The following is a 22,402-nucleotide window of genomic DNA, read 5'->3' as shown; positions in this document are numbered from 1 at the left end:
ATGGAAGTGCTTTGTCAACTGTAAAGCACAGTACACATTAGAAGGTGGTCCTGAGTCTGGCCCTTAGGTACTTGGCCACGGATGTGACCATTACACAGATCTGTGTGCGTGACAGACCCTAGAACTTGTCTCTCTGCCTCTGTGTGCCAAGGGTCGAAAACCATGATGGAAGAGTTGGGGGATTGGGAGGGTGATCACAGGAAGGGAGGACGAGGGTACCATCCGAGCCCGGGACCCTTCCCCACTTTTCCCATCCATTTTCTCACTGAGTGTCACCCCAGATTTCTCACTGCTGCAGGATGACAAAGGACAGAACTGCCGGGAGCCTCCCAGACAAATTCCTGCTGTGTTGCTAAGCAACTTGGCCTCTTCTTCCAGAAAAAGGAACCCAACGTTCAGGGTCTGGCTCTCTAGCCTCCTTTTAGCTCCTTTCTCCTCTCCTGACCTCGCAGAAACTCAAGGAGCTTCTCTGACTCGTGCAAGGAGCACTGGGGTGGGAGATGGTTTGCGCTCACAGGGCAGGCCTCTCCTCTGGGCTGGTCGATGGGGGGGCGGGGCGTGTGTGGATGACAATGATGGAGCAGCCTTTCGTGCTGGATTCTTGAGGCCCATGTTGTGTGCCCTTGCAGCAAACCAAACCACACAAGGTGGGTATAATCAGCATCTCCTTTTTATTTTTAAAAGATTTTATTTTTTTTTATTTTCAAAGAGAGGGGAAGTAAGGGAGAAAGGGAGAGAAACTTCAATGTGTGGTTGCCTCTTGCATGCCCCCAAATGGGGACCTGGCTGGCAACCCAGGCATGAGCCCTGACTGGGAATTGAACCAGCGACGCTTTGGTTTGCAGGCTGGTCAATCCACTGAGCCACACCAGCCATGGCAGCATCTCCGTTTTACAGATGAGGCCAACGAGGCTCAGCGAGAGCAACTAGACCTCTCAGTCCCATAGGGAGTAAGCAGAGCTGGGTTTGAACCCACGTCCTCCTGGCCTCCTTCTACTCCATCACACCAACTGAAATTAATGCAAGGGCCACAGCTGGCCACCAGACGTCAGAAATGCGGTTCTTGCTCTACGATTTGTCTGGAACCCATGGTGAGTGTTGGAATGGGGAACCTGTCCCCGGTTAGGTTGGGGTACGGGCAGATAATCCTGCTACCACCCGGGCTTCTCAGAATCTCAGAACCAACTCCAGAGGATGAAACAAATGCAAAGCTCTTTAAATCATGCCTGGTGCATACGTGTTTCATAAGTATTAGCCCATATTATTATTACTTCAAAAACCCTTTCATATTCTTACTGGTTAAGAGAACTCACCGCCTCTGAAATGGGCTTAGATTCTGCTCTGGCCTTTCTCACTGTGTGACCTTAGACTTAACCCCTCTGTGCCTCAGTTTTCTCATCTATAAAATGGGGAAAATCACAATGTCTGCTTCAGAGGATTGTTGTCAAGGTTAAGAGTGATTTAGGTGTTAGTTATTGCAATATTATTTGCTAGAACAAGAAAGCCGCCCTGGCTGGTGTAGCTCAGTGGATTGAGCGCAGGCTGCGAACCAAAGCATCGCAGGTTCGATTCCCAGTCAGGGCACATGCCTGGGTTGCAGGCCACAGCCTGCAGCAACTGCACATTGATGTTTCTCTCTCTCTCTCTCTCTTTCTCCCTCCCTTCCCTCTCTAAAAATAAATAAATAAAATCTTAAAGAAAAAAAGAGAAAGCCTCCCAATTTCATGTCCTCGTCCAATGGGTGCTGACAGGTGACTTCTTTCCATATCATGTTCCAGGAACCTTCCTTCTGTGCTGTAGCTCTGCCATCACTTAGGGGCTAGTCCTCTTCTGAGCCCAGGTAGCAGGAAGGGAATAAGAGAGTACGGAGAAGGCACATCCGCTTCTTAATGCTTTGGCCTGGGAGCAACACAAATGACCATTTCCATTCATATTTCATCAGCACAAACACAGAGGGCTGGGGAATCAGATTCCGATGGACAGTCACTTCCCAGGGGCAACCCTGCTGCATGAAGTGAGGGGCGTGGGACTCGAGAGGAGAGCTAGCTGCGTCTGCCACGTTGAGAGAAATGATATGAGGTTATTAGTTGGGGATTATTAGGTATTAGGTTAAGTGTCTTGCTAATATTATTTTTATTTAATCCACATAATAATCATGGGATGTAAGCCTCACTATTATCCACATGTCGTAGGAGAAAACTAGGTCCTCAAATGATATAGACACGTTCCCAAACCCACACAGCCAGTAACTAGCTGAAATCCCATCATTCTAAACTCAGTGCATTCTCTCATTGCTCCATCAATAAACGCAGGGTATCCTGAGGATAGGGTGCTGACCCATGCCATGGTGGTTAGGGCTGGTTCTTGGTGAAGCTCAGCAGGTGAGCTCAGGACAAGGTCTGGATTGGCTAGGGAACGCAGGTGTAGCCACTCAGGTTCCTTCCCAGGGTACGTGGTGAACGTCTCACTGGGACTCGTGGAGAAGAGACAGGTGCTTTCTTTGTTTGGGGTTTCGGATGTTTGTCTGAAAATAGAAAATCAAAGCCCTTATGTAATCATTTAAGTTTTCAACCCCATGAGGTAGGTTCTGCTATTATCATTTTCATTTTACAGGTGGGATAATTGTGGCACAAATAAGTAACTTGAGATCACATAGCTCATAAGTGACGCGCTAGCACTTACACCCAGGAAGTCCAGCCCCAGCGCCCTTGCTATGTTGTCTTTTGTTTCCAAAGAAGGAGAAGAAGGAAATAGCACACAGGATCTAGAGAGAGAGAGCTGTCAGAAACAGTCGCAGTCAGTGGAACACAGGCCACTGTTCTCTAGGCATGAGACCTGCCATCCCAGGACAGAGGAGAGTCAGGGAGAAACTCCACTGACCAAACTAGGTAGGGATTGCCACCAAAGCCAAGGTGCATTCAGACCCCCAGCCCCACCCCAGAGTACAGCGGTCTACTCTAAGCTTGGAGGAACACAATTAGAAAAGTGAAGGCTTGCCCTGGCTGGTGTGGCTCAGTGGACTGAGCGCCAGCCTGAGAACCAAAGGCGCGCCAGTTCGATTCCCAGTCAGGGCACATGCCTGGGCTGAGGGCCAGGTCTCCAGTAGGGGGCACATGAGAGGCATCCACACATTGATGTTTCTCTCCCTCTCTTTCTCCCTCCCTTCCCTTCTCTCAGAAAATTAAAAAAAGAAAAGAAAAGTGAAGGCTTGCAAAAGACACTGGGGCAATGAAACAGTCTCTGCTTTGTTCTTTGTCAGTTGCGGGCCCTATGATTTGAGCGCTTAGTTTCCTCCTACAAAGTGTGGATGATAGTGATGCTCATATCCCATGATTATTTGGATTAAACAAAAAGAATATTAGCAATAACACCATACTTCTTGCACTTAATAAGACCCAAATAATATAAAACAAGCCATCACCTCATCCATCATAATCAACCATTTCGGCATGATTGGGCAGTTAGACAAAGTACACCTACAACAACCAGGCAACAGGCCAAATTACACGAGGAAAAAGTGCTCCAGGAAGGCCCAGCAGGAAGGGACCTGGTGTGATGGTGAGGACGTGGGCTCTGAGGTGACAGGCGGGGCCAGTCCCTTCTCCAAGCCTCAGTTTCCTCATCCGAAAAGGGAGGCACAGCTGTGGCGGGGTAGAGGAGGCGCACACGGACAGCACCCCCACAGGCAGGGGGCCTGGCCCGGAGTCAGGAGTTCAATCAGCGGTAGAGCTCTTTGTTACCATCAGCAGTTCTGCTTGGCATGAATTATAAACAGGCTGGGAAGTAAACGGAAGTTAAGTGCATTTCAAAGACACAGTGAAGGAGAGAGAAAGGCCAGAGAAGCAGAAGGCCCTGAGCAAAGCGCATCGCAGCAGCCATTCCGATGTCCGTCTGCGGTCACGTGAGCTCACGCCGGCGGATGTGCTGTGCCAGCCTCGGCGCCCTAGGGGGCATCATTGCTCTGTGACTGTGCGGGTCTCCGGCCGTGTGGTCATGGATGTCCGCACCCCGTGTGCTAGTTGGGCTTTTGATTCCATCTGCACGAGAAGGCAAGTGGAGCTTGGTCGCACAGAGCACGCATCCCTGGAGGAGACAGGGGTCTGTGCGGTCCTGCGGGTGGAGGGGTTTGACCCGACAGCGAGGTTCTCGAAGGCCGCGCAGGACTGCGGAGAAATCACTCAGAGCGCCGGCACCAGGCCTGGGGAGGGACTAGAAGAACCCCCGGGGTCTTAGAACGAGCCCCAGGAAGTCTCAGAATATTGGGCCTTGGTCTACTTATCCTGCAAGTAGATAAAGCAGTCCCTCTCCTGTCTCCTCCCTAAACTTGGAGAAGATTAGTAAAACAATGAATTAATAAAACAATGGATGTGAAAGTGGTTTGTAAATTCTGTAGGGACAGCATTTGGCAGGGGCGGCGTATTTCTACCAAGAACATGAATGAAGAGATAGGGCCAGGTCTGGGAACTTCGGGGAGTGCAAGAGGCACTGGACCCTGGATTGGGAGAGGGAAAGGACGGCGGAATCAATGCCTGGAAGGGCCAGGGACCAAGGAGTGAAGGGTCAGCGAGGACTGGCCCAGAACATCAGGAAGCTGGGTGTGGTCACAGGGCGGGCTCTTCAGGGCCTGGGCGGAACGTGGTCATCCCAAGGCCACGGTGGATGGAAAACCAGAGATGTGTCTGTCTGAAGGTCACAGAGCGAGTTAGTGGCCAAGCTGGGACTGGAACTCGGGTTCTTCCGGTTCCCAGTCCTATTTCTTAGCTTCCCAAACTGGCTGGGTGGGTGGGAAAGAACAGAGGGGCAGGGTGAGACTTAAGGAAGGGCAGGGAGTGATTTCATAGGTAAGAAGACCCCCTAAGCTAACAATCCCTCTCCCAGCTGCCCACTGACGCCTGAAATGTCTCCTTTACTCACGCACTTGCAGGCCTGCAAGAGTCTCACGGTTGGAGAGGTCACCCAGTCCACCTCCCCCTGCACCCCCCAGGAAGGGTCTGCTGAGCACTCTGGTGGCGGAGCATTCCTCACCTGACACGCTCCACGGAAGGAGGTTCTTCCTTAGGTCCATTCCACGTGCCTGTCTTACTGCAGCTTCCTGCCACGCGCCCCGGTCACACTGCTTTTGGTCACACGCGTCCCGGTTCTCTGCCACAGGACAGCTCTCTGGATAACCGAGGACAGCTCCGTGCCCCTCTCCCCTCTTTGGTTTTCCAGACTACAGCTCCCGCTGTTGCTTCCCCAGCATCCTTCCTCTCCACTTCCTGCTTCCTCGACTCTGTGTGTTCCCCATTTGGTCTTCTCCTGGAAGCATTGTCTGACGTCATGTGAAACATGCGGGGGCACCGTCCTTAAGAGTGAGGGCGTTTCCTTTATCCTGGATGCCGTCGCTCCAACAGTGCATCCTCAGATCACAGCGATTTTTCACCCTGCAGGCTCCCGTTCCTTGTGCTGGCTGAGACCCCACAAATCCACACCCAGGTTCCACCACGCCCCGGCCTCGCCATGCCTCACACGCCAGCCTCCTGTCGCTTCTTTTAGAGACCTGAGGGCGGGGCCTCACACTCCTGCCCGGGGAAAGTCCACCCTGTTACACTCAACCCATAATTCTTAGCAGAATTCTTGCTGGAACATGGCTCTGTATCCTTAGTGCATTCCTTCTCCCTCCCAGCTTTCCGCCCCCTGCGAAGAGGCCCTTTGCCTCTCTCTCCTAGTCGCCAAGGACTGTCCCCCAGCTCCTCTGCTCCCTGGAATATGTGGGCCCACCCTCCCACCCCATGAGGTCTATAGGGCACAGTGACATGGAACATGGTGACACCAGATGTTGGGCGCCTAGAGCAGGATGCCATTAAATTCTAAAAGGCACAGAGAAAAAGCAAGAGGTGATGACAAAAGTGTTATGAATAGCAGCTTCTGTGTAAGGGGACCATCGGTGACTTTTTCCCATGCTTCATTACATTCTTCATCCAACTGATATTTAATGGAAGCCTTATGTGTGCATTTCCCACATTTTCTAGGCTGAGTATCTGTTCTTTGGGAAACCGGAAGAGTAAAGTGAAAATGAAATGAAAAGAAATCAAGACTCTTTCCTGAGGAGGACTGGCTGGCGAGTTCATCAGCGCTCTGGGAAGCCGCATTCGGGCTCAGGCAGCACAGACTGCCCAGCCTTCCGCCTGCACTTCTCCTTCTGTCCCACAGGGCACAGGAGAATCTCCTCGACTGCCCTGTGGGGGCCCAGGCATTCTCCCACCGACCAGCGGGGGCCTTTGGTCCAAGAAGAGACGTGCCCCTGGGAAAGAAACTGCAGGACCAAGGGGAAGGGGGAGCAAAGGGGTTGCCTAGTTGTGCAGCTGGGGATCCCAGCTGTCACTTTGGGTGCCTTCCCTGGTGTTGTTCCCGTCTCTGGGAACGCGGTTAGGGCAGTTTTCCTGCCAACAGGCACAGGGATTTGCAGAAGGCACAAAGAGAGCATAAGACCCATGGCCCTCTTGGGTGCAACATTGAGAGGGGTCTCTAGGTGGTGAGGGAAAGGGTCCAGCCACAAAAATGACCCATTTGGTCCGCTTCCCAGACTTCCTAAGGCCGGACCTGGGATACAGGGCAGGGGTTCCCTCTTTTCTCTTTCCTCTCGGAAGGCCAAAGCTAGTCTGGAAGCGCCCGGTCCTCTGGCCCTCCACTAGGGGAGACACCTGAGGTTCCAACACGCCAGGTGCAAAGCCTTCCCGGGCTTAGCTGAAAACCTGACCTGGGCTTCCCCTCCTCTGACCAGCAGAGGGCGCGCCCCACTCACGAGAAGGCGGGTGCCGCGTGCAGCAAGGCTGGGAGTGGCAGCCTTGGCGGGGGGGGGGGGGGGTCGGGGGGTGTCCCTCCTTTTAAAAAGGAGCAGGTAGACCCAGAGATTGCGATGGAAATACGTGGGCAGGGGGCGGTTTGGGAGTGCGGGCGAGAGAGACAGGGTCGGCGAGGGTTAGAAGAGGCTGAAATGGGAGTGGCGAGGAAAGGTCGGGATTGTGTGGAGATGAGACGTGATGGAAAGGGGAGGTGGGAGGTCGGTCGGGATGAGGACGGGTGGGGTGCCCAAACGTGTTGGGACGGAGCTGGGATACAGTGGGGCGAAGGGGCGGGTGGAGGGCTGGGGGAGGCAGACTGGAGCCCACCGAAGGGCGCGCGCGTGTGTTTGGGGTGGGGGGTGGGCTGCAGCAGGGCGGGCGTCTCCCTCCCGGCTGGGCCCGCCCCCGCGGGCTCCGCCTCGCCTGCCGCAGCCAGCACCCCGCCTGCCTGGCCCTCTTTCCCTCCAGCTGTTCCCTGTCGGGCCTTCCCGCTCGGGCCTGAGCGGGGCATCCGTCTCACTTCTCTCCTCCCCGAAAGAGGGCAAGGTGCAGGTGCAGCAAAGAACTGAGAGAGGAGGCAGCGGGCAACTCGGGAGCTTTAATGGGTCAGGAAGGGAAGGGGACACACCGGGCGTCGGCGAGAGAGGCCGGGCGGGACGCAGAGGGCCCGGAGGCCCCGTCGGCGGCCCTTCCCAAGCCTGCTCCGGTGCCCAGGAGAAGAGGCTGAACTGCGAGAGGCGTCCACCCCCCCCAATGGGATGGGGAAGCCCCGTGGGGAAGAGACAAAGTGAGAAAAGATTCGGGATTCGGAAGAGAGGGGTCGCAATGGCAGGGGCTTCCAGGAGCCAGGCCCCAGCGCAGGTCGGGGGGAGATGCGCCAGGGCCAGGGAGGCCCGCGAGCCTCCCTGCAGTGACCTGGCGTCTGGAAGAGGTCGGAGGCGAGAGGGAGTGAGGGGCCCCGGGCACCTCCCCCCACCCCCAGAGGTTGGGGGTGGGGGGAGCCGGGGACGTCCGGTGTTAAAGGAAAACCGAGAGGGCTTCGGGTTCCTTCCCCCGGGGCTGGGCGCGGCGTAGGATGCAGTCAAACCCGAGGTCGGAGGAACGTCGGGGAGGCGCCGGGGACTCCTCCTCGGGACGTGGACGGGGCCTGGCGAGGCTCTGGGCGGCTGGGAGAGGCCGCGCGCACCCGGCCGCGCGTCTAGTGGTAATGGCCCCCCAAGTGCGAGGCGGCGGCTACGGCGCCGAAGGGCCCGGGCGGGGGTTGCAAGCCCGGGCTAGGGTAGAGCGCGGCGGTGGCGGCGGCGGTGGCGGCAGGGCCCGGGCCCGGCCAGTAGGAGAAGCCGGCGGGCGCGACGCCGGCGGAGGCGGCCATGAGGTTGAGTTTGGAGAGCCCGGGGAAGGGCAGCGGGGCGAGGCCGGCCGGCAGCTTGTAGAGCGCGCCGTCCTGGGCGGCGGCGGCGGCAGCGGCCGCGGCGGCGGCGGCCTGCGCGTGGGTCGGCGGCGGCTGGCAGGCCTGCGCCAGGCCCTGGAAGTCGAAGCGGTAGGCGTAGCGTTTGCCGTGCACCTTGCTCATGATGTTCTTGTCGTAGTAGTAGCGCAGCGCGCGGCTCAGCTTGTCGTAGTTCATGTTGGGCTTGCTCTTGCGCTCGCCCCAGCGCCGCGCCACCTCGTCTGGGTCCGTGAGCTTGAACTCGCCGTGGCCACCTTCCCACGCGATGCAGCCGGCGTTGGCGCGGTCCGCCAGCAGCTCCAGCAGGAACTGCCACAGCTGGATCTGCCCACTGCCTGTGGGGAAGGGGGAGCAGTCAGCCACGCGTGGGAGGGGGAGGCTGAAGGGGGGGAAAGGGCTGAGGTGGGAGACCGGCCCGGCTCCAGGATACCAGTGTCCGGGAGGAAAAGGACACGTGCAGCTTGCAGCTGGGCGCAGCCGAAGGGGCTGGCCGGGGAGGGGCTGATCAGCAAAGCTATCCTAGCCATTACCGCGCTTCTTCTCAATGAAAACGCGCCTCCCACTTAGGAGGACACAGCCCAGCGGGTGCATGGCTTTGTGAGAACTGGGAGCAGAGGGTGAAGCATTACCTCCTTGCATGGAGGCAGCGGGCGCAGGCAGACACTGAGCGCCCTGAGGTGAGCGAGGACAGGAAGTCAGCCCCTGTGGCCACCTGGGTCTGGAGCCCTAACTCAGGCCAGAGCCTGCACAGCCCCAGCGGCAGCCAGGCCGGTGTCTAGGCTGCCAGATCCCAGCTGGCCTGCACCCAGAGATCCGGGGAGAGGGGGCGGGTGTGCGGCAGGACCACCCAGGCCACTGGACAAGGCCCGGCCCCGGCCCCTGGAGGCAAGCAGTGTGGCACGGCCCACCAGAGGTGCGGGAGCGAGGACGGCTGGCTCCCACGCCGCACCACAGCAGACAGGCATGGGGACAGGGGGTCCCCTGCGCGCGAGAGGAGGGGCATCATGGGAAGGCTCTCCACCTTCGCCACAGCCAGGATGTGCGCAGGATGCTGCGCTGGCACTGAACAGGTTGGGTTTCTACTTTCGGAACAGGCGGGATTCCGGGGATCACACGGTTGTCGTGCTTCCCTGGGGGGTGTGCAGCTCAGAGGAGAGGGACTGGGACCCGGAGGCCTCTGTGCGCAGCTCCCTGCCCGCCTCCCCCCACCCCGCCTTCTGTCTGTCCCTGGGCTCCTCCGCCCCCTCCCCCCCCCAGCATCTGGGGTTGTCGGAAGCAGCGGGGCGGTTTTCCCCAGGTGCTCCTGTGCGGAGAGAGGGAGATGCCCCGGAACCCCCACTGCCTCGTCTTGGGGTCTCCACCAGACCAGCCGAGAAAAATCTCGATACCATCACCACCACCACCACCCACCTTTCAGAATAAAATACATTTTTCCTCAACGTTGTCTGATTATTGCTTCCAATCGAGCCAGGGGGACCTCTCTTCCTTCTTCAATGACTTGCTCAGAGCCCAGACGCTGCCCTCCATGATTTCCACCCCAGTTCCTCTCAGGAGCCCAGGGAGGAGCTGCCTGGCCCCAGGGAGGGGGCGCTGAGTTTTAGGGCCAGCCACAAAGGGCAGTGTGGGTAAACATGTGCAGCTGGTACCAATGCAGAGCGACTTCAGAGGCTTGGAAAGGCATTCCTCTTGGGAGTCGTGTTCCCTTTTGAATAGAGCTGTTGCCAACCTCATTTTTATGCATACTGTAACTGTGAGATTTAGGGAACCGACTGGGTGGGGGGCCATGGTGGGGGGCTTTGCTCGGAAGGCCAGTAAGTCCCCAGCATCAACAAGGCAAAGCAGAGAGTAATTTAGCTACCTGCAGAGAGCTGGCTTCGAACCTAGGAATCAGCTGCAGTGACCCAGGGCACTTGGCAGGCTGGGTGGGGGGAGGAAGGGTGGGAAACCTGGCCGCTGCTGTTGTGTGAGACAGGCAGGTGCTGGCTGCCCCCTCCCATCCCTGCTAGTGGTGCTCCAGCCAGGGAGTAGATCCTCGGGTCCCACTGACCAGCAGTGCAGGGGCGGAGGCCGGGTGCGATAAGAGCTTGCACTCCTGTTGCTAGCAGGCAAAGGAGGCTGGTCGCTTCAGCCCTATTCCCAAAAGGGTGAGTGAAGGCCAGGACTCTCTCCCTTTGCCCTGGCCTGCAAGTCCAGCGCTGCAACTTGGAAGATGCAGAAGCTCAAGGCCAAATGAATGCCCCCCCCCCCCGCAATCCTCCCCACAACTATGCCCCGACCCTCCGCTCCCCAGAGGCTTGCAGTACATGCACACCACTTCCATCCTCTGTCCTGGCAGTGGTAGCGCCTGCCCTTCTTGGGTGCACGCCCGGGCTCCGTCCACCGTCCTGCCCCCACCCACCGGGTCTCCCAGCCGGCTCACCTTTCTGTACCGCTGGGCTCAGCGGCCCCCACCCCGGGCTCTTCCCTTCTTTGAAGAGACCGTCTCCGACCGGATCTGGGGCAGCAGAAGATAACAGTCAGGCGGACGCAGGCGGAGGCTGTAGGCCTGACCCAAAGGGCCCCGGGGCCAAGGCTCGAGAAGGGGTGCCTTGGTTCCCGGCGTGAGGCTGGGGGCCCGAGCTGCCGGGCTCCTCCTCCCGGAGCCTGGCCCCGGCGCGCGCCGCACGGAGCCCCTCCATAACGCCCAAGTCAGGAAACGCGTCCAGGAAAAAGGAAATCCGCTTTCCGAACGGGCCGGCGTGAGCTTTATAAAGCCGAGCCGGGACTGCGCCAGCTGAGCCGAAGCGCACGGAGACCATCGGAGAGGAGAGGAGAGGGCGGCGCCTGGAAGGCTGTGCCTGTGGGAACGCTCGGACCGCCGAGGTGAGGGGCCACGAGGGCGCAGGGGCGACGCCCGGCCGGCCGCGGCCTCCCAACCCTGCAGGCGCACCGAGTCCCCCGCCACACCGAGGACCCCTGTTTCCCCTCTAGGCTTTTCGGCCCCTGAGCTGGCGCTCTCGGCCTGCTGGTCTCCGAATCTGCTCACCTCGAGGCTTCTAGACCTCATACGAAAGCCCCGGAGCTCTCCATCTGCTTTTTAACGTCCTCCAACGCCCCAGATTGCTCCATCCTTCCAGCAGTCCGAGTCTCGGGACCGCGCCCCTTCCCTTGGACCCCAGCCATCCCTTTCCCGCGCCCCAGACCAGACTTCCAGCCCCGGGTCCCGGTGCCTCCAGCCCGCGGCTGGTCCCTGGTACCTGGCAGGTACATGTTGATCAGCAGGGGCTGGGAGGTGCCGCTCTGTCTCATCGCCGCCAGAGGCTGGGCGGTGGGCGGTGGGGGTGGGGGATGAGAAAGGGGGGACGCGTCAGGCTTTGCGCTCCGGGGTACCGATCCCCGCCCGAGGCGACCGTGGGTAATGGGAGATGAAGACAGCGCCAGGTCCAGCAGGGCCTGGCGGGAGGGGGCTGGCCGGGGGTGGCGGGGGTCCTGGAACGACGCTCCGAGCCACCAGGCAGCTTGGAACCCTCCGGCCCCCCGCGCGGGCAGGGGCCGCAATTTCCGTTTTAATTAAAGCGCTGTCGCCTCGGCCCCCGGGACCCCGCCCCCGCCCCCCTTATCGCCCCATCGCAATAAAGTCTCCAACACGCCGCGCAGCAGCCAAGCGCACCCGGCAGCCCCCCGCGCCCCGCAGCCGGGAGACGCGCGGGGGATGGGCCTGGGCCTCGCGCTCTGACAGGGGTCAGGAGCGCTTTTCTTTTCCGCCTCCCTGACTCTGGGCAAACATCGATGGGGCGGAGTGCCCGGCCCCACCTCGGACTCCCAAAGCCTTCTTCCCCACCATTCCCACCCACCTCACCGCTCCACTCTCCTCCCCTCCCTTTCCCCCCACCCCCACCCCACCCGGGTTCCCGTCTCCAGGCTGCGTTATCTGCATCTTCACTTTTAAATTTCCGCTTCCCTCCCTCTCTCCTGTCGCTGCGCTCCCGGGCCGGGCAGCGGTGGCTCCCTTTATCTGCGCAACCCCCCTCCGGGGCCTTCTCCCTCCCCCTGGTCTCCCACTCTCTGCTCTTCCCTGGAGACCTGATCTCCTTTCCTGTCCGCCTCTGGCTTTCACCCGGTCCCAGCCTGTCCAGGGTCCCCAGGCCTCCCGGCCAGCGCCGGGGCGCCTCCCCCACAACTTCAAGTGGGTTGCCCTGCCTCCCCCTTTCTCCGTCTTGCCTTTTCCGATTTAGTCTCTCCTACGCCCAGCTCCCCTCCCGCCTCCCCTCTCCTCCTCCCTCCTTTTTCTCACCTGCCTTCTCCTTTCCGCGTCCATCACCCCCCACCCACTAATTTGTGGCATAAAGTGAGCTCAGGACCCCCCTTCCACTTCCACCACCACGGCTGCTCTCCCGGCCCTCCCTTCCCTGTCTTCCCAGCCCACCGTCCACCGCACAACTACTGTGGCCCGGGCGTCCCTGAATCAGGTGGGAATTGGCACCTTGCTCTTATGGGGACAGAGGGGCTGAAATCCACTGGGTTTCACAGTGGATTATGGTCCACAGAGGGTTGTGTACCATAGCAGGGCCCCAACCTGGGGGGAGTGGGGGCTGAAGTCCACTCCAAAAATGGACGAAGATGCCAATTGTGTATTAGCAAAGCTGGTGCGATTCCCAGGTGGCTTGGAGTCTCTGAGTGCCTGTGGGGCTTCCTGACTCTAGGGAGGCTACTAAGGGGGGGATGCTGGCTGAAGACGGAGCTCTAGGCCAGCTCCCCGTGGCCGCTGGTGCTCTTGAGGTCTTTTTCTCCCACTGCCTGAGCCCAGGAGGTGAGGAGGCCTGGGACTCCAGGGCACGTGCAGTGGAGTGCAGTGGGCAGGTTTTCTGCATAATCCCCGGTCCTGGGGTGCCTGATTGAGGGTGGCTGGAAAGTCTAACTCTCTGGGTTCTTGCTGTGACTGCTGGAGTGTTTGTCTTTGTGGTGGAGGGTGCAAAGGTCCAGAGGAGCCGGGCTGGAGCATGGGAAGCAGAAAAGAGAAGGAAGTGAGGGATCCCAAGGCCCCAGAAGATCCTAAAGGGCCACGGATGGGGGCTTCAGTACGTGCATGTGGGAGCCGGTGGAAGCAAAGACGAGAGGTTGGGGTGCTCCTTGGAGACCAGACTCACAGCTGCACAAGAGGGGAAGGCCTTGTGGGGGGGACGGAGGTGCCAGTGCCTCTTCTTCATGCCTTCTTGTCACTTCCCAAGACAGAAACCAAGGAGTAGGAAGGAGGTCAGACCTGGGAGAGAGGGGAGGCACCAGGGTTCAGCCACCCAAGGCGCTCAGCTGAAGGCTGAGGCAGGAAGGAGAGGCTCTCAGAGTGCGGGGTCTATCCAGGCATCCCAGCTCTGAGCTGAAGGATCAACACCTCAGGCTCTGAGCCCTCACCTCACTGAGGACTCGGGTACCAGAGGGTGGGTGAGCTCCAGGAAGAGTTTATGCTCAAGCGTGAATGGGTGGGGTGGAGGACGAGAGCCGTCCTCTAACTGCACTGGGTCTTGGCTGCACCAGTGAGAAATTGCCCTTCTGCATCCCCTTTGGTCTTTGGCTGAGTGCAGCCAAAGTGCAGGTCCCAGGCCGGGGTTCTGCAGGTCCTGCAGGGTTCGGCAAACCATCAGCCTGTCTGGAGTGGAAAGGCAAAAACACTCAGGCCCAGCCTGGCCTCTGCCAGCCCCACCCCCCACCCCTTAGTTGCCAGTGTGGGGAGCGGAGTCAGACCCCTGGTCTGGCACAACAAAGGTTGTCACAAACACTAGCTCCCTCAACTCCCTGGTCGTACAGTTGAGGACGCTGTTACCCAGGGACAGGCAGTGCCCTGTTCAGGGTCACACTGCCAGTTCCTGAAGCCTTGCTGGCTCTTCCCGGCAGCCACAGACCCTCCCGGGGGAGGGTAGCCCAGCCAGACATCCCTTTGCCCATTGTCTGCCCCCCGCAAACAGGGAGTGGGGAGATGGGCTGCTGGGCTCTGAGGCCAGTGTGTCTGGGTTCAACTCTGGGCCCCCCATTTCCTACTTTGTGACTTTTGGGAGAGTCACATAACTTCTCTACCTTAATCTCTTCGCTTGTAAAGTGGAGATTATAGGAGCTAACATGCAGAATTTTAGGGCTTATGTAACGGATGCTGGCTGCTCGGACAAGACTCGGTATGTTTAGCTATTGTTATTATTGCCATCCCCCAAGGAGACAGGGGCCCGTGACCGGGCAGGAACCCCAGGAACCTTTGGAGCTTTGCTGAGGCCCCAGGCTGTAAGCCACAGCTCAGGTCGGCCCCCACTGAGCCTGGATTCCCGGTCAGGAGCCCTTGTCCAAGTCACCGATTAAGTGGCTGACCTCCCTGAGGCTTCTCCCTCTCAGAGGGGCTCCAGTTTCTTCCTTGGTGACACAGATGAAGCGTGAACTGTGCTAGGACCATCCACTAAGATAGGGCCCACGGGCTCTAGACCCCACCCTGAGCTCTGTCCCTTGGTTTCCAGACCTAACCCACGGTGGGGAGCTGCCGGGACAGGAGGGCCCTAGCGGACTGCCCCGGGGCTCTCTCGTGACACCACAAGCATCCTCAGGGGATTCTCGTTGAATCTTCACAACACTCTGTGACACAGACAAGGCAAGCATCAGTAGCCCCAGTTTCCAGGAGAGGGAACGGAGGCTCAGGGGTGCTATGTGATGGGGTCTGACCTGTGGTGTTCCCGCTTCTGGTTCAGGGCTCCTTCTAAGGGAAGCCGATGCCTGACTTTGCACAGTTAGGCCCAAGGGCGCTGCTAGGTTCAGGCCTGACTGTTCTCCAGCATCGCCTTGTCTCCTCTGGGCTGGGGCAGTGACCTGGGCTGCCCCTCCCCATTGATAGGTCCACTAGGGCCTTGGAAACCCAAGGCTCCGTGAGGGGCAGGATGAGAAGAGTCCCCAGGGCCTCAGAGGCCCTGCCAGTGTGAGACTGAGGGTAGCATTGACTGGGCGAAAGGGGAAGCTGGGAAGAAACTACACTGGTGACGGGGGCTCTGTTAGCTGCCGCCACACTCAGTCCCACTGTGTCTGTGGGCTTCCGCCACCTGCCCCAGGACCCAGGCTCACAGTACTCAGTGGCTAAGGCGTTGCCTCCCCAGCTCACCGGTTCTCCGAAGAGGAGGGAGAAAGAGGATAAAGAGCGGGTTGTTTGGAACAGTAGAGAGGACGGGTATGAAAATGCTTTGTAAATGCTGGAGCTCAAACCATGGGAGAGATCAAGGTCATTATCATTCAGACAAAGGGTCTGGAGGCTCTGCTCAGAGAGAGGAAGCCTCCCCCTTAGAAGGTCCTGGTAGACAGTGGAACTGCCCGCTATTTCTCCTCTCACACTCTTGCTCTTCTATCAGGCAGAGATTCTGTGAGGCTGGGGAGGGTGCAGGCTTCCCTAGCTGAAGCGGGAGCCATGGGGACAAGGAAGACGGTTAGAGAGGAACCCGAGAGAGCTCCTGCACAGAGTTAAGGAGGCCCCGCCCTGCCTGACAGTGTCTGTCCGGTGGGGGCAGTGGGGGAGGTGCAGGCTGAAATTCAGCTTTGAGCTCTGCTGTGGGGCTGTGTGCACCCCAGCCAGAGGGTGGCATTTGGCCATAGCACCCTGGCCCAAGCCAGTGGGCATTTACGGAGGAGCAGTGTGGCACTAGTTGTGGTTAACAGGATCCCACCATTCTTACCAGCAGCTTCCTCTCAGCCCCATCACAGTGTAGCCACACACACCCTAAGCCAGTCTGCGCTCCATAATCAAGGGTCCTGGAGCCTGAACAGAGGGTCAGGTTGGCAGGGAAGGACCTCAGAAAGATGAGGATAAAATGCACAAAGCAAGACACCAACAAAGAGGTGAGAGGGGCAGGTAGCTTCAGGAGGCTTTATTGAGGGTCCTTAGGGAAGGTAGGGGGCCATGGGGATCATTGCTGGACTCGTCGAATGGACTGCAGCTGCCCGGTGTGGGCCTGAGTGCCAAACTCGCTGTAGGTACGGAACTCCCCGCCGTGCCGGTCCCGCTCTAGTACGTACTGGTAGCCCCGGTAGCCTGGGTACTGGTAGGCCACCCACCTAGACCAGAGAGGGCAAAAGGCTGGTAAGTAGGCTCTGCCCCCACGCCCACCGATGTCCCCCATTAGTAGTTCTCCTTTCTCAGTTCCCAACCCCCAGCCCCCAAACCGTTGCTCATTTTCCCTACATAAATCTCTCCCTGCCCTTCGCAGTGCCCCGATCTCCCTATCACCTTCCTCACCGGGTCTCCCCTTCCCATCCTCCGTTGCCCCCTCATCTAAGTTTTCAATCCCTTCCAATGTCCCCATATCGTTTCCCTGTTCTCCTACAACCTGCCCCTCCCTCCAGACTGTCTCCACCATCTTCCTTCCTTCCCCTTGCCTCCGAGTCTCCCGCCCCCTCACCACCTCACTCCCCTCCGTCCTCCAGTCTCCAACACCTCTCTGACTATGTCTTTTAGCATGCCCGTCACCTTCTCTCGCCCGCCTCCCTGGTCCCGTCGCCCCTCTGTTCTTCTCATCTCCCCTGTTCCAGTCCCCGGACTCACGCTCCAGAGCTGACTTTGAGGGAGCCCACATCCTTGCTGGCCCAACCCATGGAGGGCAGGGATGGGTAGTCATCACTGAGTTCAAACTTGCAGCCCTGGAAATTTTCCCCCTCAAACAGTATCACCCGGCTGTCACTGTGGTTCTGAGGCACAGAAAGGTAGGGGTCAAGCCCTCCAAAGAGGTGTTAATGGACACATTTTCAGCCCCCACTGCCCATCACAAATCATGCAGACACTTAGGCTCCACAAACACTCCTAGCATTTGCTCCATTAGCTTCCTAGCAACTGGGAAGCTGGGATGCGCAGAGATCCCCAATCTCTGAGGTCCCTTCTGTGGCTTTGAGTTGACATGGTGAGACTGGAGGGGTGGGAAATCAAAAACCCTTCCAGGTCGGGGCTACCAGGCATCTTGTGACAGTGACCTTTTTTTCATGAGGGAAATCAGAGGTCTTAAGAGAAATTTGGTCTATTAGCCAAGACAGTTTCCCTAAGGACCTCATTAACTACCAATCCCCTGCCCAGAACCCTGGGCAGCCTCTCACAGCTAAGAGGTGCTGGGTGGCAGGGTCAGAACAGGTAGGCCGTGGTGTCAGTGCTGGTTGGGCCTGGGCTTCCATAGTCTAGGTCCCCTCCTCTCTGAAGGCTCCTTGGCCTGCTGGGGTGGAGAAGCTTGGCTGAGTCAGTACCTGTTCTCTTCCCCCCACCTCCCAGCCCCAGGCCCCCCCAGGACAGTTCCTAAGTCAGAACAAATAGGAAGTGAGATCCCCCCTTTAGTGTATTTGATTTGTTACCCTTTCCCCACGACACACACACACACGTGCACAGACTGGCCCTACTAAGCCTGGGTTCCAGTCTCATCTTCATGCTGACCCTAGGGACATGTGACAAGTCCCTTTGCCCCCCTGAGTCTCATTTTCACACGTGTATGAGGCTAAGAGCAGCCAGCCAGACCTCACAGGGCTGTACATGGACAGAGGCACCTACATTCTTTAGATGTCTCATGGTTGCCCACAACTAGATGTAAGGAACCCCATGCTGCTCTGGACCAGCGTGGCCTCGGCACTGTCCGTGGTGCTGATCTCCAGGGCCTGGCTGAGGCCTACAATCCAAGTTTATGGAGAGAGCCCTCTGGTTCTGGGAAGTAACGCCACCACCGCCCACCGAGGAGTTGTGCTTACACATCACCATAAGGTGAGTGGATGGGCTCTCGGAGCAGCCATGGTGGGAGCAGGGCTAGGGGCCAGAAGAGGGGGGCAGGGCTGTGCTCACCGCACAGAGCACTGGCCGGAAGGAGAGCAGCTGGTCGCTGTGGTGCCCGCCGCTGCCGCTCCAGGCGCTCCAGCGAGGGTAGTCGCCCTTCTCCAGAATGAACTGCTGTCCCTGGAAATCAGGGTACTCATAGGCCACCCAACTGGGGAAAGACAAGGGGTGCTGGGAGGCATCTGCCCAGTGGCACTGCTCCTCCCCCTCCCCTCCCTTCCTTGCTGTGACTGTAAATATTGTGAAACCAATCTTTTTCTCTAACTCCAGATCCTTTCTTTTTTAGCTGTTTTTAATTTTTATTTATTTTTAAAAATATTTTATTGATTATGCTATTACAGCTGTCCCATTACCTCCCTCCATCCCCCTCCACCCTGCACACCCTCCCCCACCCACATTCCCCGCTTTAGTTCATGTCCATGTGTCATAAGTTCTTTGGCTTCCACATTTCCCATACTATCCTTGCCCTCCCCCTGTCTATTTCCTACCTACCATCTATGCCACTTATTCCCTGTGCTTTTTCCCCCCTCGCTCCTCCTCCCACTCCCCTGTTGCTATCCCTCCATGTGATGTCCATTTCTGTGGGTCTGTTCCTGCTCTAGTTGTTTGCTTGATTTCTTTTTGTTTTTGTTTTAGGTGTGGTTGTTAACAATTGTGAGTTTGCTGTCATTTTACCCAGCTCCTTTCCTGACACACCCACTGCACGCCAAAACCAGCCCTCTAGAGGCTAAAGGCCCCACACAGGCTGCTGCCCAGGGTTTGAAGCATCCAGGCTTCCAGCTCAGGTTGGACAGAATTTCCAGTCCTACGAAGACCACCCCACCAAGCCCTTCTCTGCCAAGAATTTAGATGCCTGCAAAAGTAGGTGTAGGAACGCCCCCGGCCTCATGCCAAACTGTGGCAGCAACCTGTGGTGATAACAGTTCTCCTGGGGCCCCGGGGCTCTAGGAGACCAGTGCGGGGCCAGCGAAAGAGAGTTGACTTTTTTTTTTTTTTTAACGAAGCGCAGAGCCATCTAACTTTTACAGAGAAAAACTTCGGAGAGGACGTTACACGGGGAACCCCTTCAGGATTCAAGCTGGTCCCACAGCTCTCCTGTCCCGTCGCACAAAGGGTCGCTTTCCACCTGGGTCCTTTTAGCCACACAAGGATACACTCTTTCTTACGATTTGTGTAGCGTTGGCGGGGATTTGGGGGAGGCCAAAGGGTCTCCTGTGTTGGTAGGCCTCTATCAGGAAGGGCTGAGACCAGGAAACTGAGAGATGAGACCCCAGGTCTGGAGCTAGGGGAGCCCAGAACCCCCCAGCCCAGCCCAGCCCAGCCCAGCCTGGTCCGGGCGAGCCTTACGCGCCGTTTTCCACCTTGACGGAGCGCACCCTGCGCAGGCCTCCGCGCTCGCAGACGTTGGCGCAGTCGCTCAGCAGCCGGCAGCGGCGGCCCTGGAAGTCCTCCTCGTCCCAGAGGGTGAGGCAGGCGGGCGCCGGTCCCGGCGCGGGGGCGCTGCTCATGCCGCTGAGACAAGAAGGACAGGACCCAGTGCTCAGCTGCCGGCGAGCACCTGCCCCCGCCCACGCCCAGGCCCAGGCCCAGGCCCAGGCCCAGGCACAGGCCCGCCCAACCCGGGCTGTGGGTGAAGGACCCGGGGCCGGACCCGGGCTGGGTTGGGCCTCGGTGGCCAGTGGCCCTCCCTCATCTCGCGCTCCCCCGCCCTGAGAAGGCCCTGCCCCCGCACCTAGTCTTCTCCGGGTAGTTGAGCGCGGTCCAGACGAAAACGCAGAGGCTGCGCGCGGGCCGGACGTGCGGGGCTTTATACCCGGCCTCGCCTCCCTCCCCGCACCCTCGCCCGCCCGGGTGGGGAGAGCTGAGTCAGCGGGCAGGCTGCGGTCAGCTCTCGGGTGTCCCCGGGGGAGCCGGGCCTTCCCCCCACCCCCGCAGCCGCCGGCGACCACAATGGAAAGTGCTGAGGCGCACGTCCCGCGCCCGCGGCAGCCAAGGCTGACTCCGCTCTTTCTTTTCTGCGGGCCAGAGCCGGGCGAGGCCACCCTACCTGGGGGCCCGAACGCGGCCTCCCTGACCCAGAGCCTCTACCCCGCGGTCCCCGCTAAAGCCGCGCCTTGGGGACTCTGGGCAGGCAGTTCTTCCCAGTGTCCAAACCCCACCTCCTCGCTCCGAGGTCGCTAGAGCACCCCGCAAGCGAGACGCTTCGTCATACCCCTCAGTACCCTCTTCCCCGGAGGGCCGGCCCAACGCAGCCCCTTTCCTCCCGCACTTGAGTTCCCAGACCCCGCGCTGCGTTCCTGGGGTTTCCTGGAGCTGGGGGAGTGGAGGGGGCGCAAAGCGGCGCAGAGCGCTGGCGAGTTGAACCTCCCAAGGGAGGGAGAGGATTACAAAGCACCTGGGATAGCCCGAGCCCAGGAGGTGGCTCTCTAGTTGTTGGGAAGAACGATTCAACCCTAACCTCGAGGCTGCCGGCCGCCAGGCAGCGCTCAGGGGCTGGGGGCCCACGCCCGAAGTCCACCTGAAAGCTAGCAGCTGATTACCGAGCCGCCTAGTTCAGGCCAGGGGCTCTGCTTGGAGCTCTTTTGTGGGTGAGCTCAGCTAATTCTCCGGCCGAACCCACGAGGTAGGCGCTGTTATTGCCCTGCGTTTCACGGAAGAAGAAGCTGCGGCTTAGACAGGTCCCGAGGATCGTGGTGGAGGAGGTGGACTCGCTGGGGGGTGGCTCAGCTGAGATGAGAACCTGGGTTTCTGTTCTGACTGTAGGTTCTAGGCCCTGGTCCCCAACCCCCAGGCCGCCTGTGGTGGGGGAAGAGAGGGCAGATGGGCGCAAGAAAGGGAAGGGAAAGGCTTGGGGCCCGACAGAGGCCCCAGGGGAGACACTTCCTCATGACTTGCAGCAGAATTTCCAACCTCTAACCACACAGCTGTCAGACTCAAATGCGACTGGCAAAATTGTGAGTTTTCCTTAATGGAGGAGGCATTCCAGCAGAAGTGGAGGGGTGGGTGAGCAGGGAACTAGTATTTTTGGTTCCCACGAGCCAACTGCTGTCCTTGGAGGCTCAACAACAGCTCAGTGAGGTAGGCTTGGGTGGACAGGTGTGGAAACTGAGGCCCAAGGAGGTGAAGGTTTTGCCTACATTGTTGTTAGAGCTAGTCAGTGTCAGAGCAAGATGAGAATTCAGACCTTCTGATTCCACAGCCACTGCCGGTCACCCAACCTCCTGTGAGGACAGGGGCTCACAGACCGGATGCGGCTGCCCCCTACCCTGCTCCCTGAGTCTAGCCTCGCTGGCCTACCCTTTCTCCCACTGCCAAGTTCGTTCCCACCTCAGAGCCTTTGCGTGTGCTGTTCCCGTGGCCCGGAGTGTCTCAGTGACAAGATCTTGGCGAGGCTGGCCCCTCTGTTACCTGCTGGTGGCTCTGTTCCTGACATTTAGTGTCCACCGTGTCACCCTGTTTTCTTTATAGCATTTACACTCTGTAAACTTGCCTTTTTCATCTTTGGTTTATGGGCATTTGTGGGTGTGCAGAATATTTGCTTTTATACTAGATGGAAGTTCTGTTTAAGCAGGCCGTGTCAGTTTTGTTATCTTCAGGTCTCGGCACGGTGCTGGCCGCATAGTAGGCCCTCGGTAAAACTTGAATGAGTGGGCGAACAAGGTGGGTCAAAGGTCCATGGGGGAACGGGTGTGGGGAAATTCTACAATGAGTGTAGGTGCAAAGATTTGCCCACTGTAGTAATGTCTCTACCCTGGAGTTCTGGGCAGCCAAAGTCTCCCTTGGGTCTCTCTTTTCACTGGTGGAAAATTGCCCTAGACTATGAGGAGTGAAGTCCAAGTTAGGAGGAGTTAACCACAGCCAGGTTTGACTGGGGATGGGTCAAAACCATGCCCAGCCCCTGACTCCTTTCCCTAGAGGAGGCTTGGAGAGACATAAATAGGCCATAATTTTCCCAAAACCATAAAGAGGAAATACAAACTACGGAGGAAGGCAAGCACCAATCCTGGACTCTGTATCTGGTCCCTGGCTTTGGGTTCCCAAGCTCAGACTATGGCAGTGGTGGGAGATGAGAAGCCCAATTTCTCCTTCCCTCCCTCCTGCTTTCCTCCTGCATCTCCGTCGGACGAGTCTGGAGTCGGCCACCAGGAGGCGCGGGCTGGCCGCTCTGGGTGGAAAGCTGAGGCCGCTGGGCCACCGAAAGAGGCAGCTGGTGGTGGGCCGAGGTCGGGAGGGGTGGCGAGCGCGGGTGGCGATTGCGTCAGGCTGTGCGTCTGCGCTGGTCCGTGACGCGGGCGCGCGCCGGGTGTCAGATCCCAGGCTGCGGGGAGTCTG

At 58.7% G+C, this 22,402-nt stretch overlaps 2 protein-coding genes across 2 annotated transcripts; both read right to left on the bottom strand.

Moving 5' to 3' along the window:
• Positions 1 to 7,420: 7,420 nt before the first annotated feature.
• Positions 7,421 to 11,634, bottom strand: FEV (FEV transcription factor, ETS family member). The gene is made up of 3 exons (XM_045854239.1): positions 11,511 to 11,634; positions 10,694 to 10,768; positions 7,421 to 8,609 (listed from the first exon to the last, which is right to left on the bottom strand). Exons 1-3 carry the CDS (start codon positions 11,560 to 11,562, stop codon positions 8,023 to 8,025), a joined length of 714 nt encoding a protein of 237 aa, XP_045710195.1. The 5' UTR covers positions 11,563 to 11,634; the 3' UTR covers positions 7,421 to 8,022.
• A 4,474-nt stretch (positions 11,635 to 16,108) lies between these two features.
• On the bottom strand, positions 16,109 to 19,861 carry CRYBA2 (crystallin beta A2). The gene is made up of 5 exons (XM_045854252.1): positions 19,803 to 19,861; positions 19,418 to 19,582; positions 18,080 to 18,221; positions 16,811 to 16,953; positions 16,109 to 16,323 (listed from the first exon to the last, which is right to left on the bottom strand). Exons 2-5 carry the CDS (start codon positions 19,576 to 19,578, stop codon positions 16,176 to 16,178), a joined length of 594 nt encoding a protein of 197 aa, XP_045710208.1. The 5' UTR covers positions 19,579 to 19,582; positions 19,803 to 19,861; the 3' UTR covers positions 16,109 to 16,175.
• Between the last annotated feature and the right edge of the window lie 2,541 nt (positions 19,862 to 22,402).

The sequence above is a fragment of the Phyllostomus hastatus genome, unplaced genomic scaffold (assembly GCF_019186645.2).
Source record: "Phyllostomus hastatus isolate PE091 unplaced genomic scaffold, TTU_PhHast_1.1 phas_contig_137, whole genome shotgun sequence".
NCBI lineage: Eukaryota > Metazoa > Chordata > Mammalia > Chiroptera > Phyllostomidae > Phyllostomus > Phyllostomus hastatus.
This window is presented reverse-complemented; position numbering and strand designations above follow the sequence as displayed.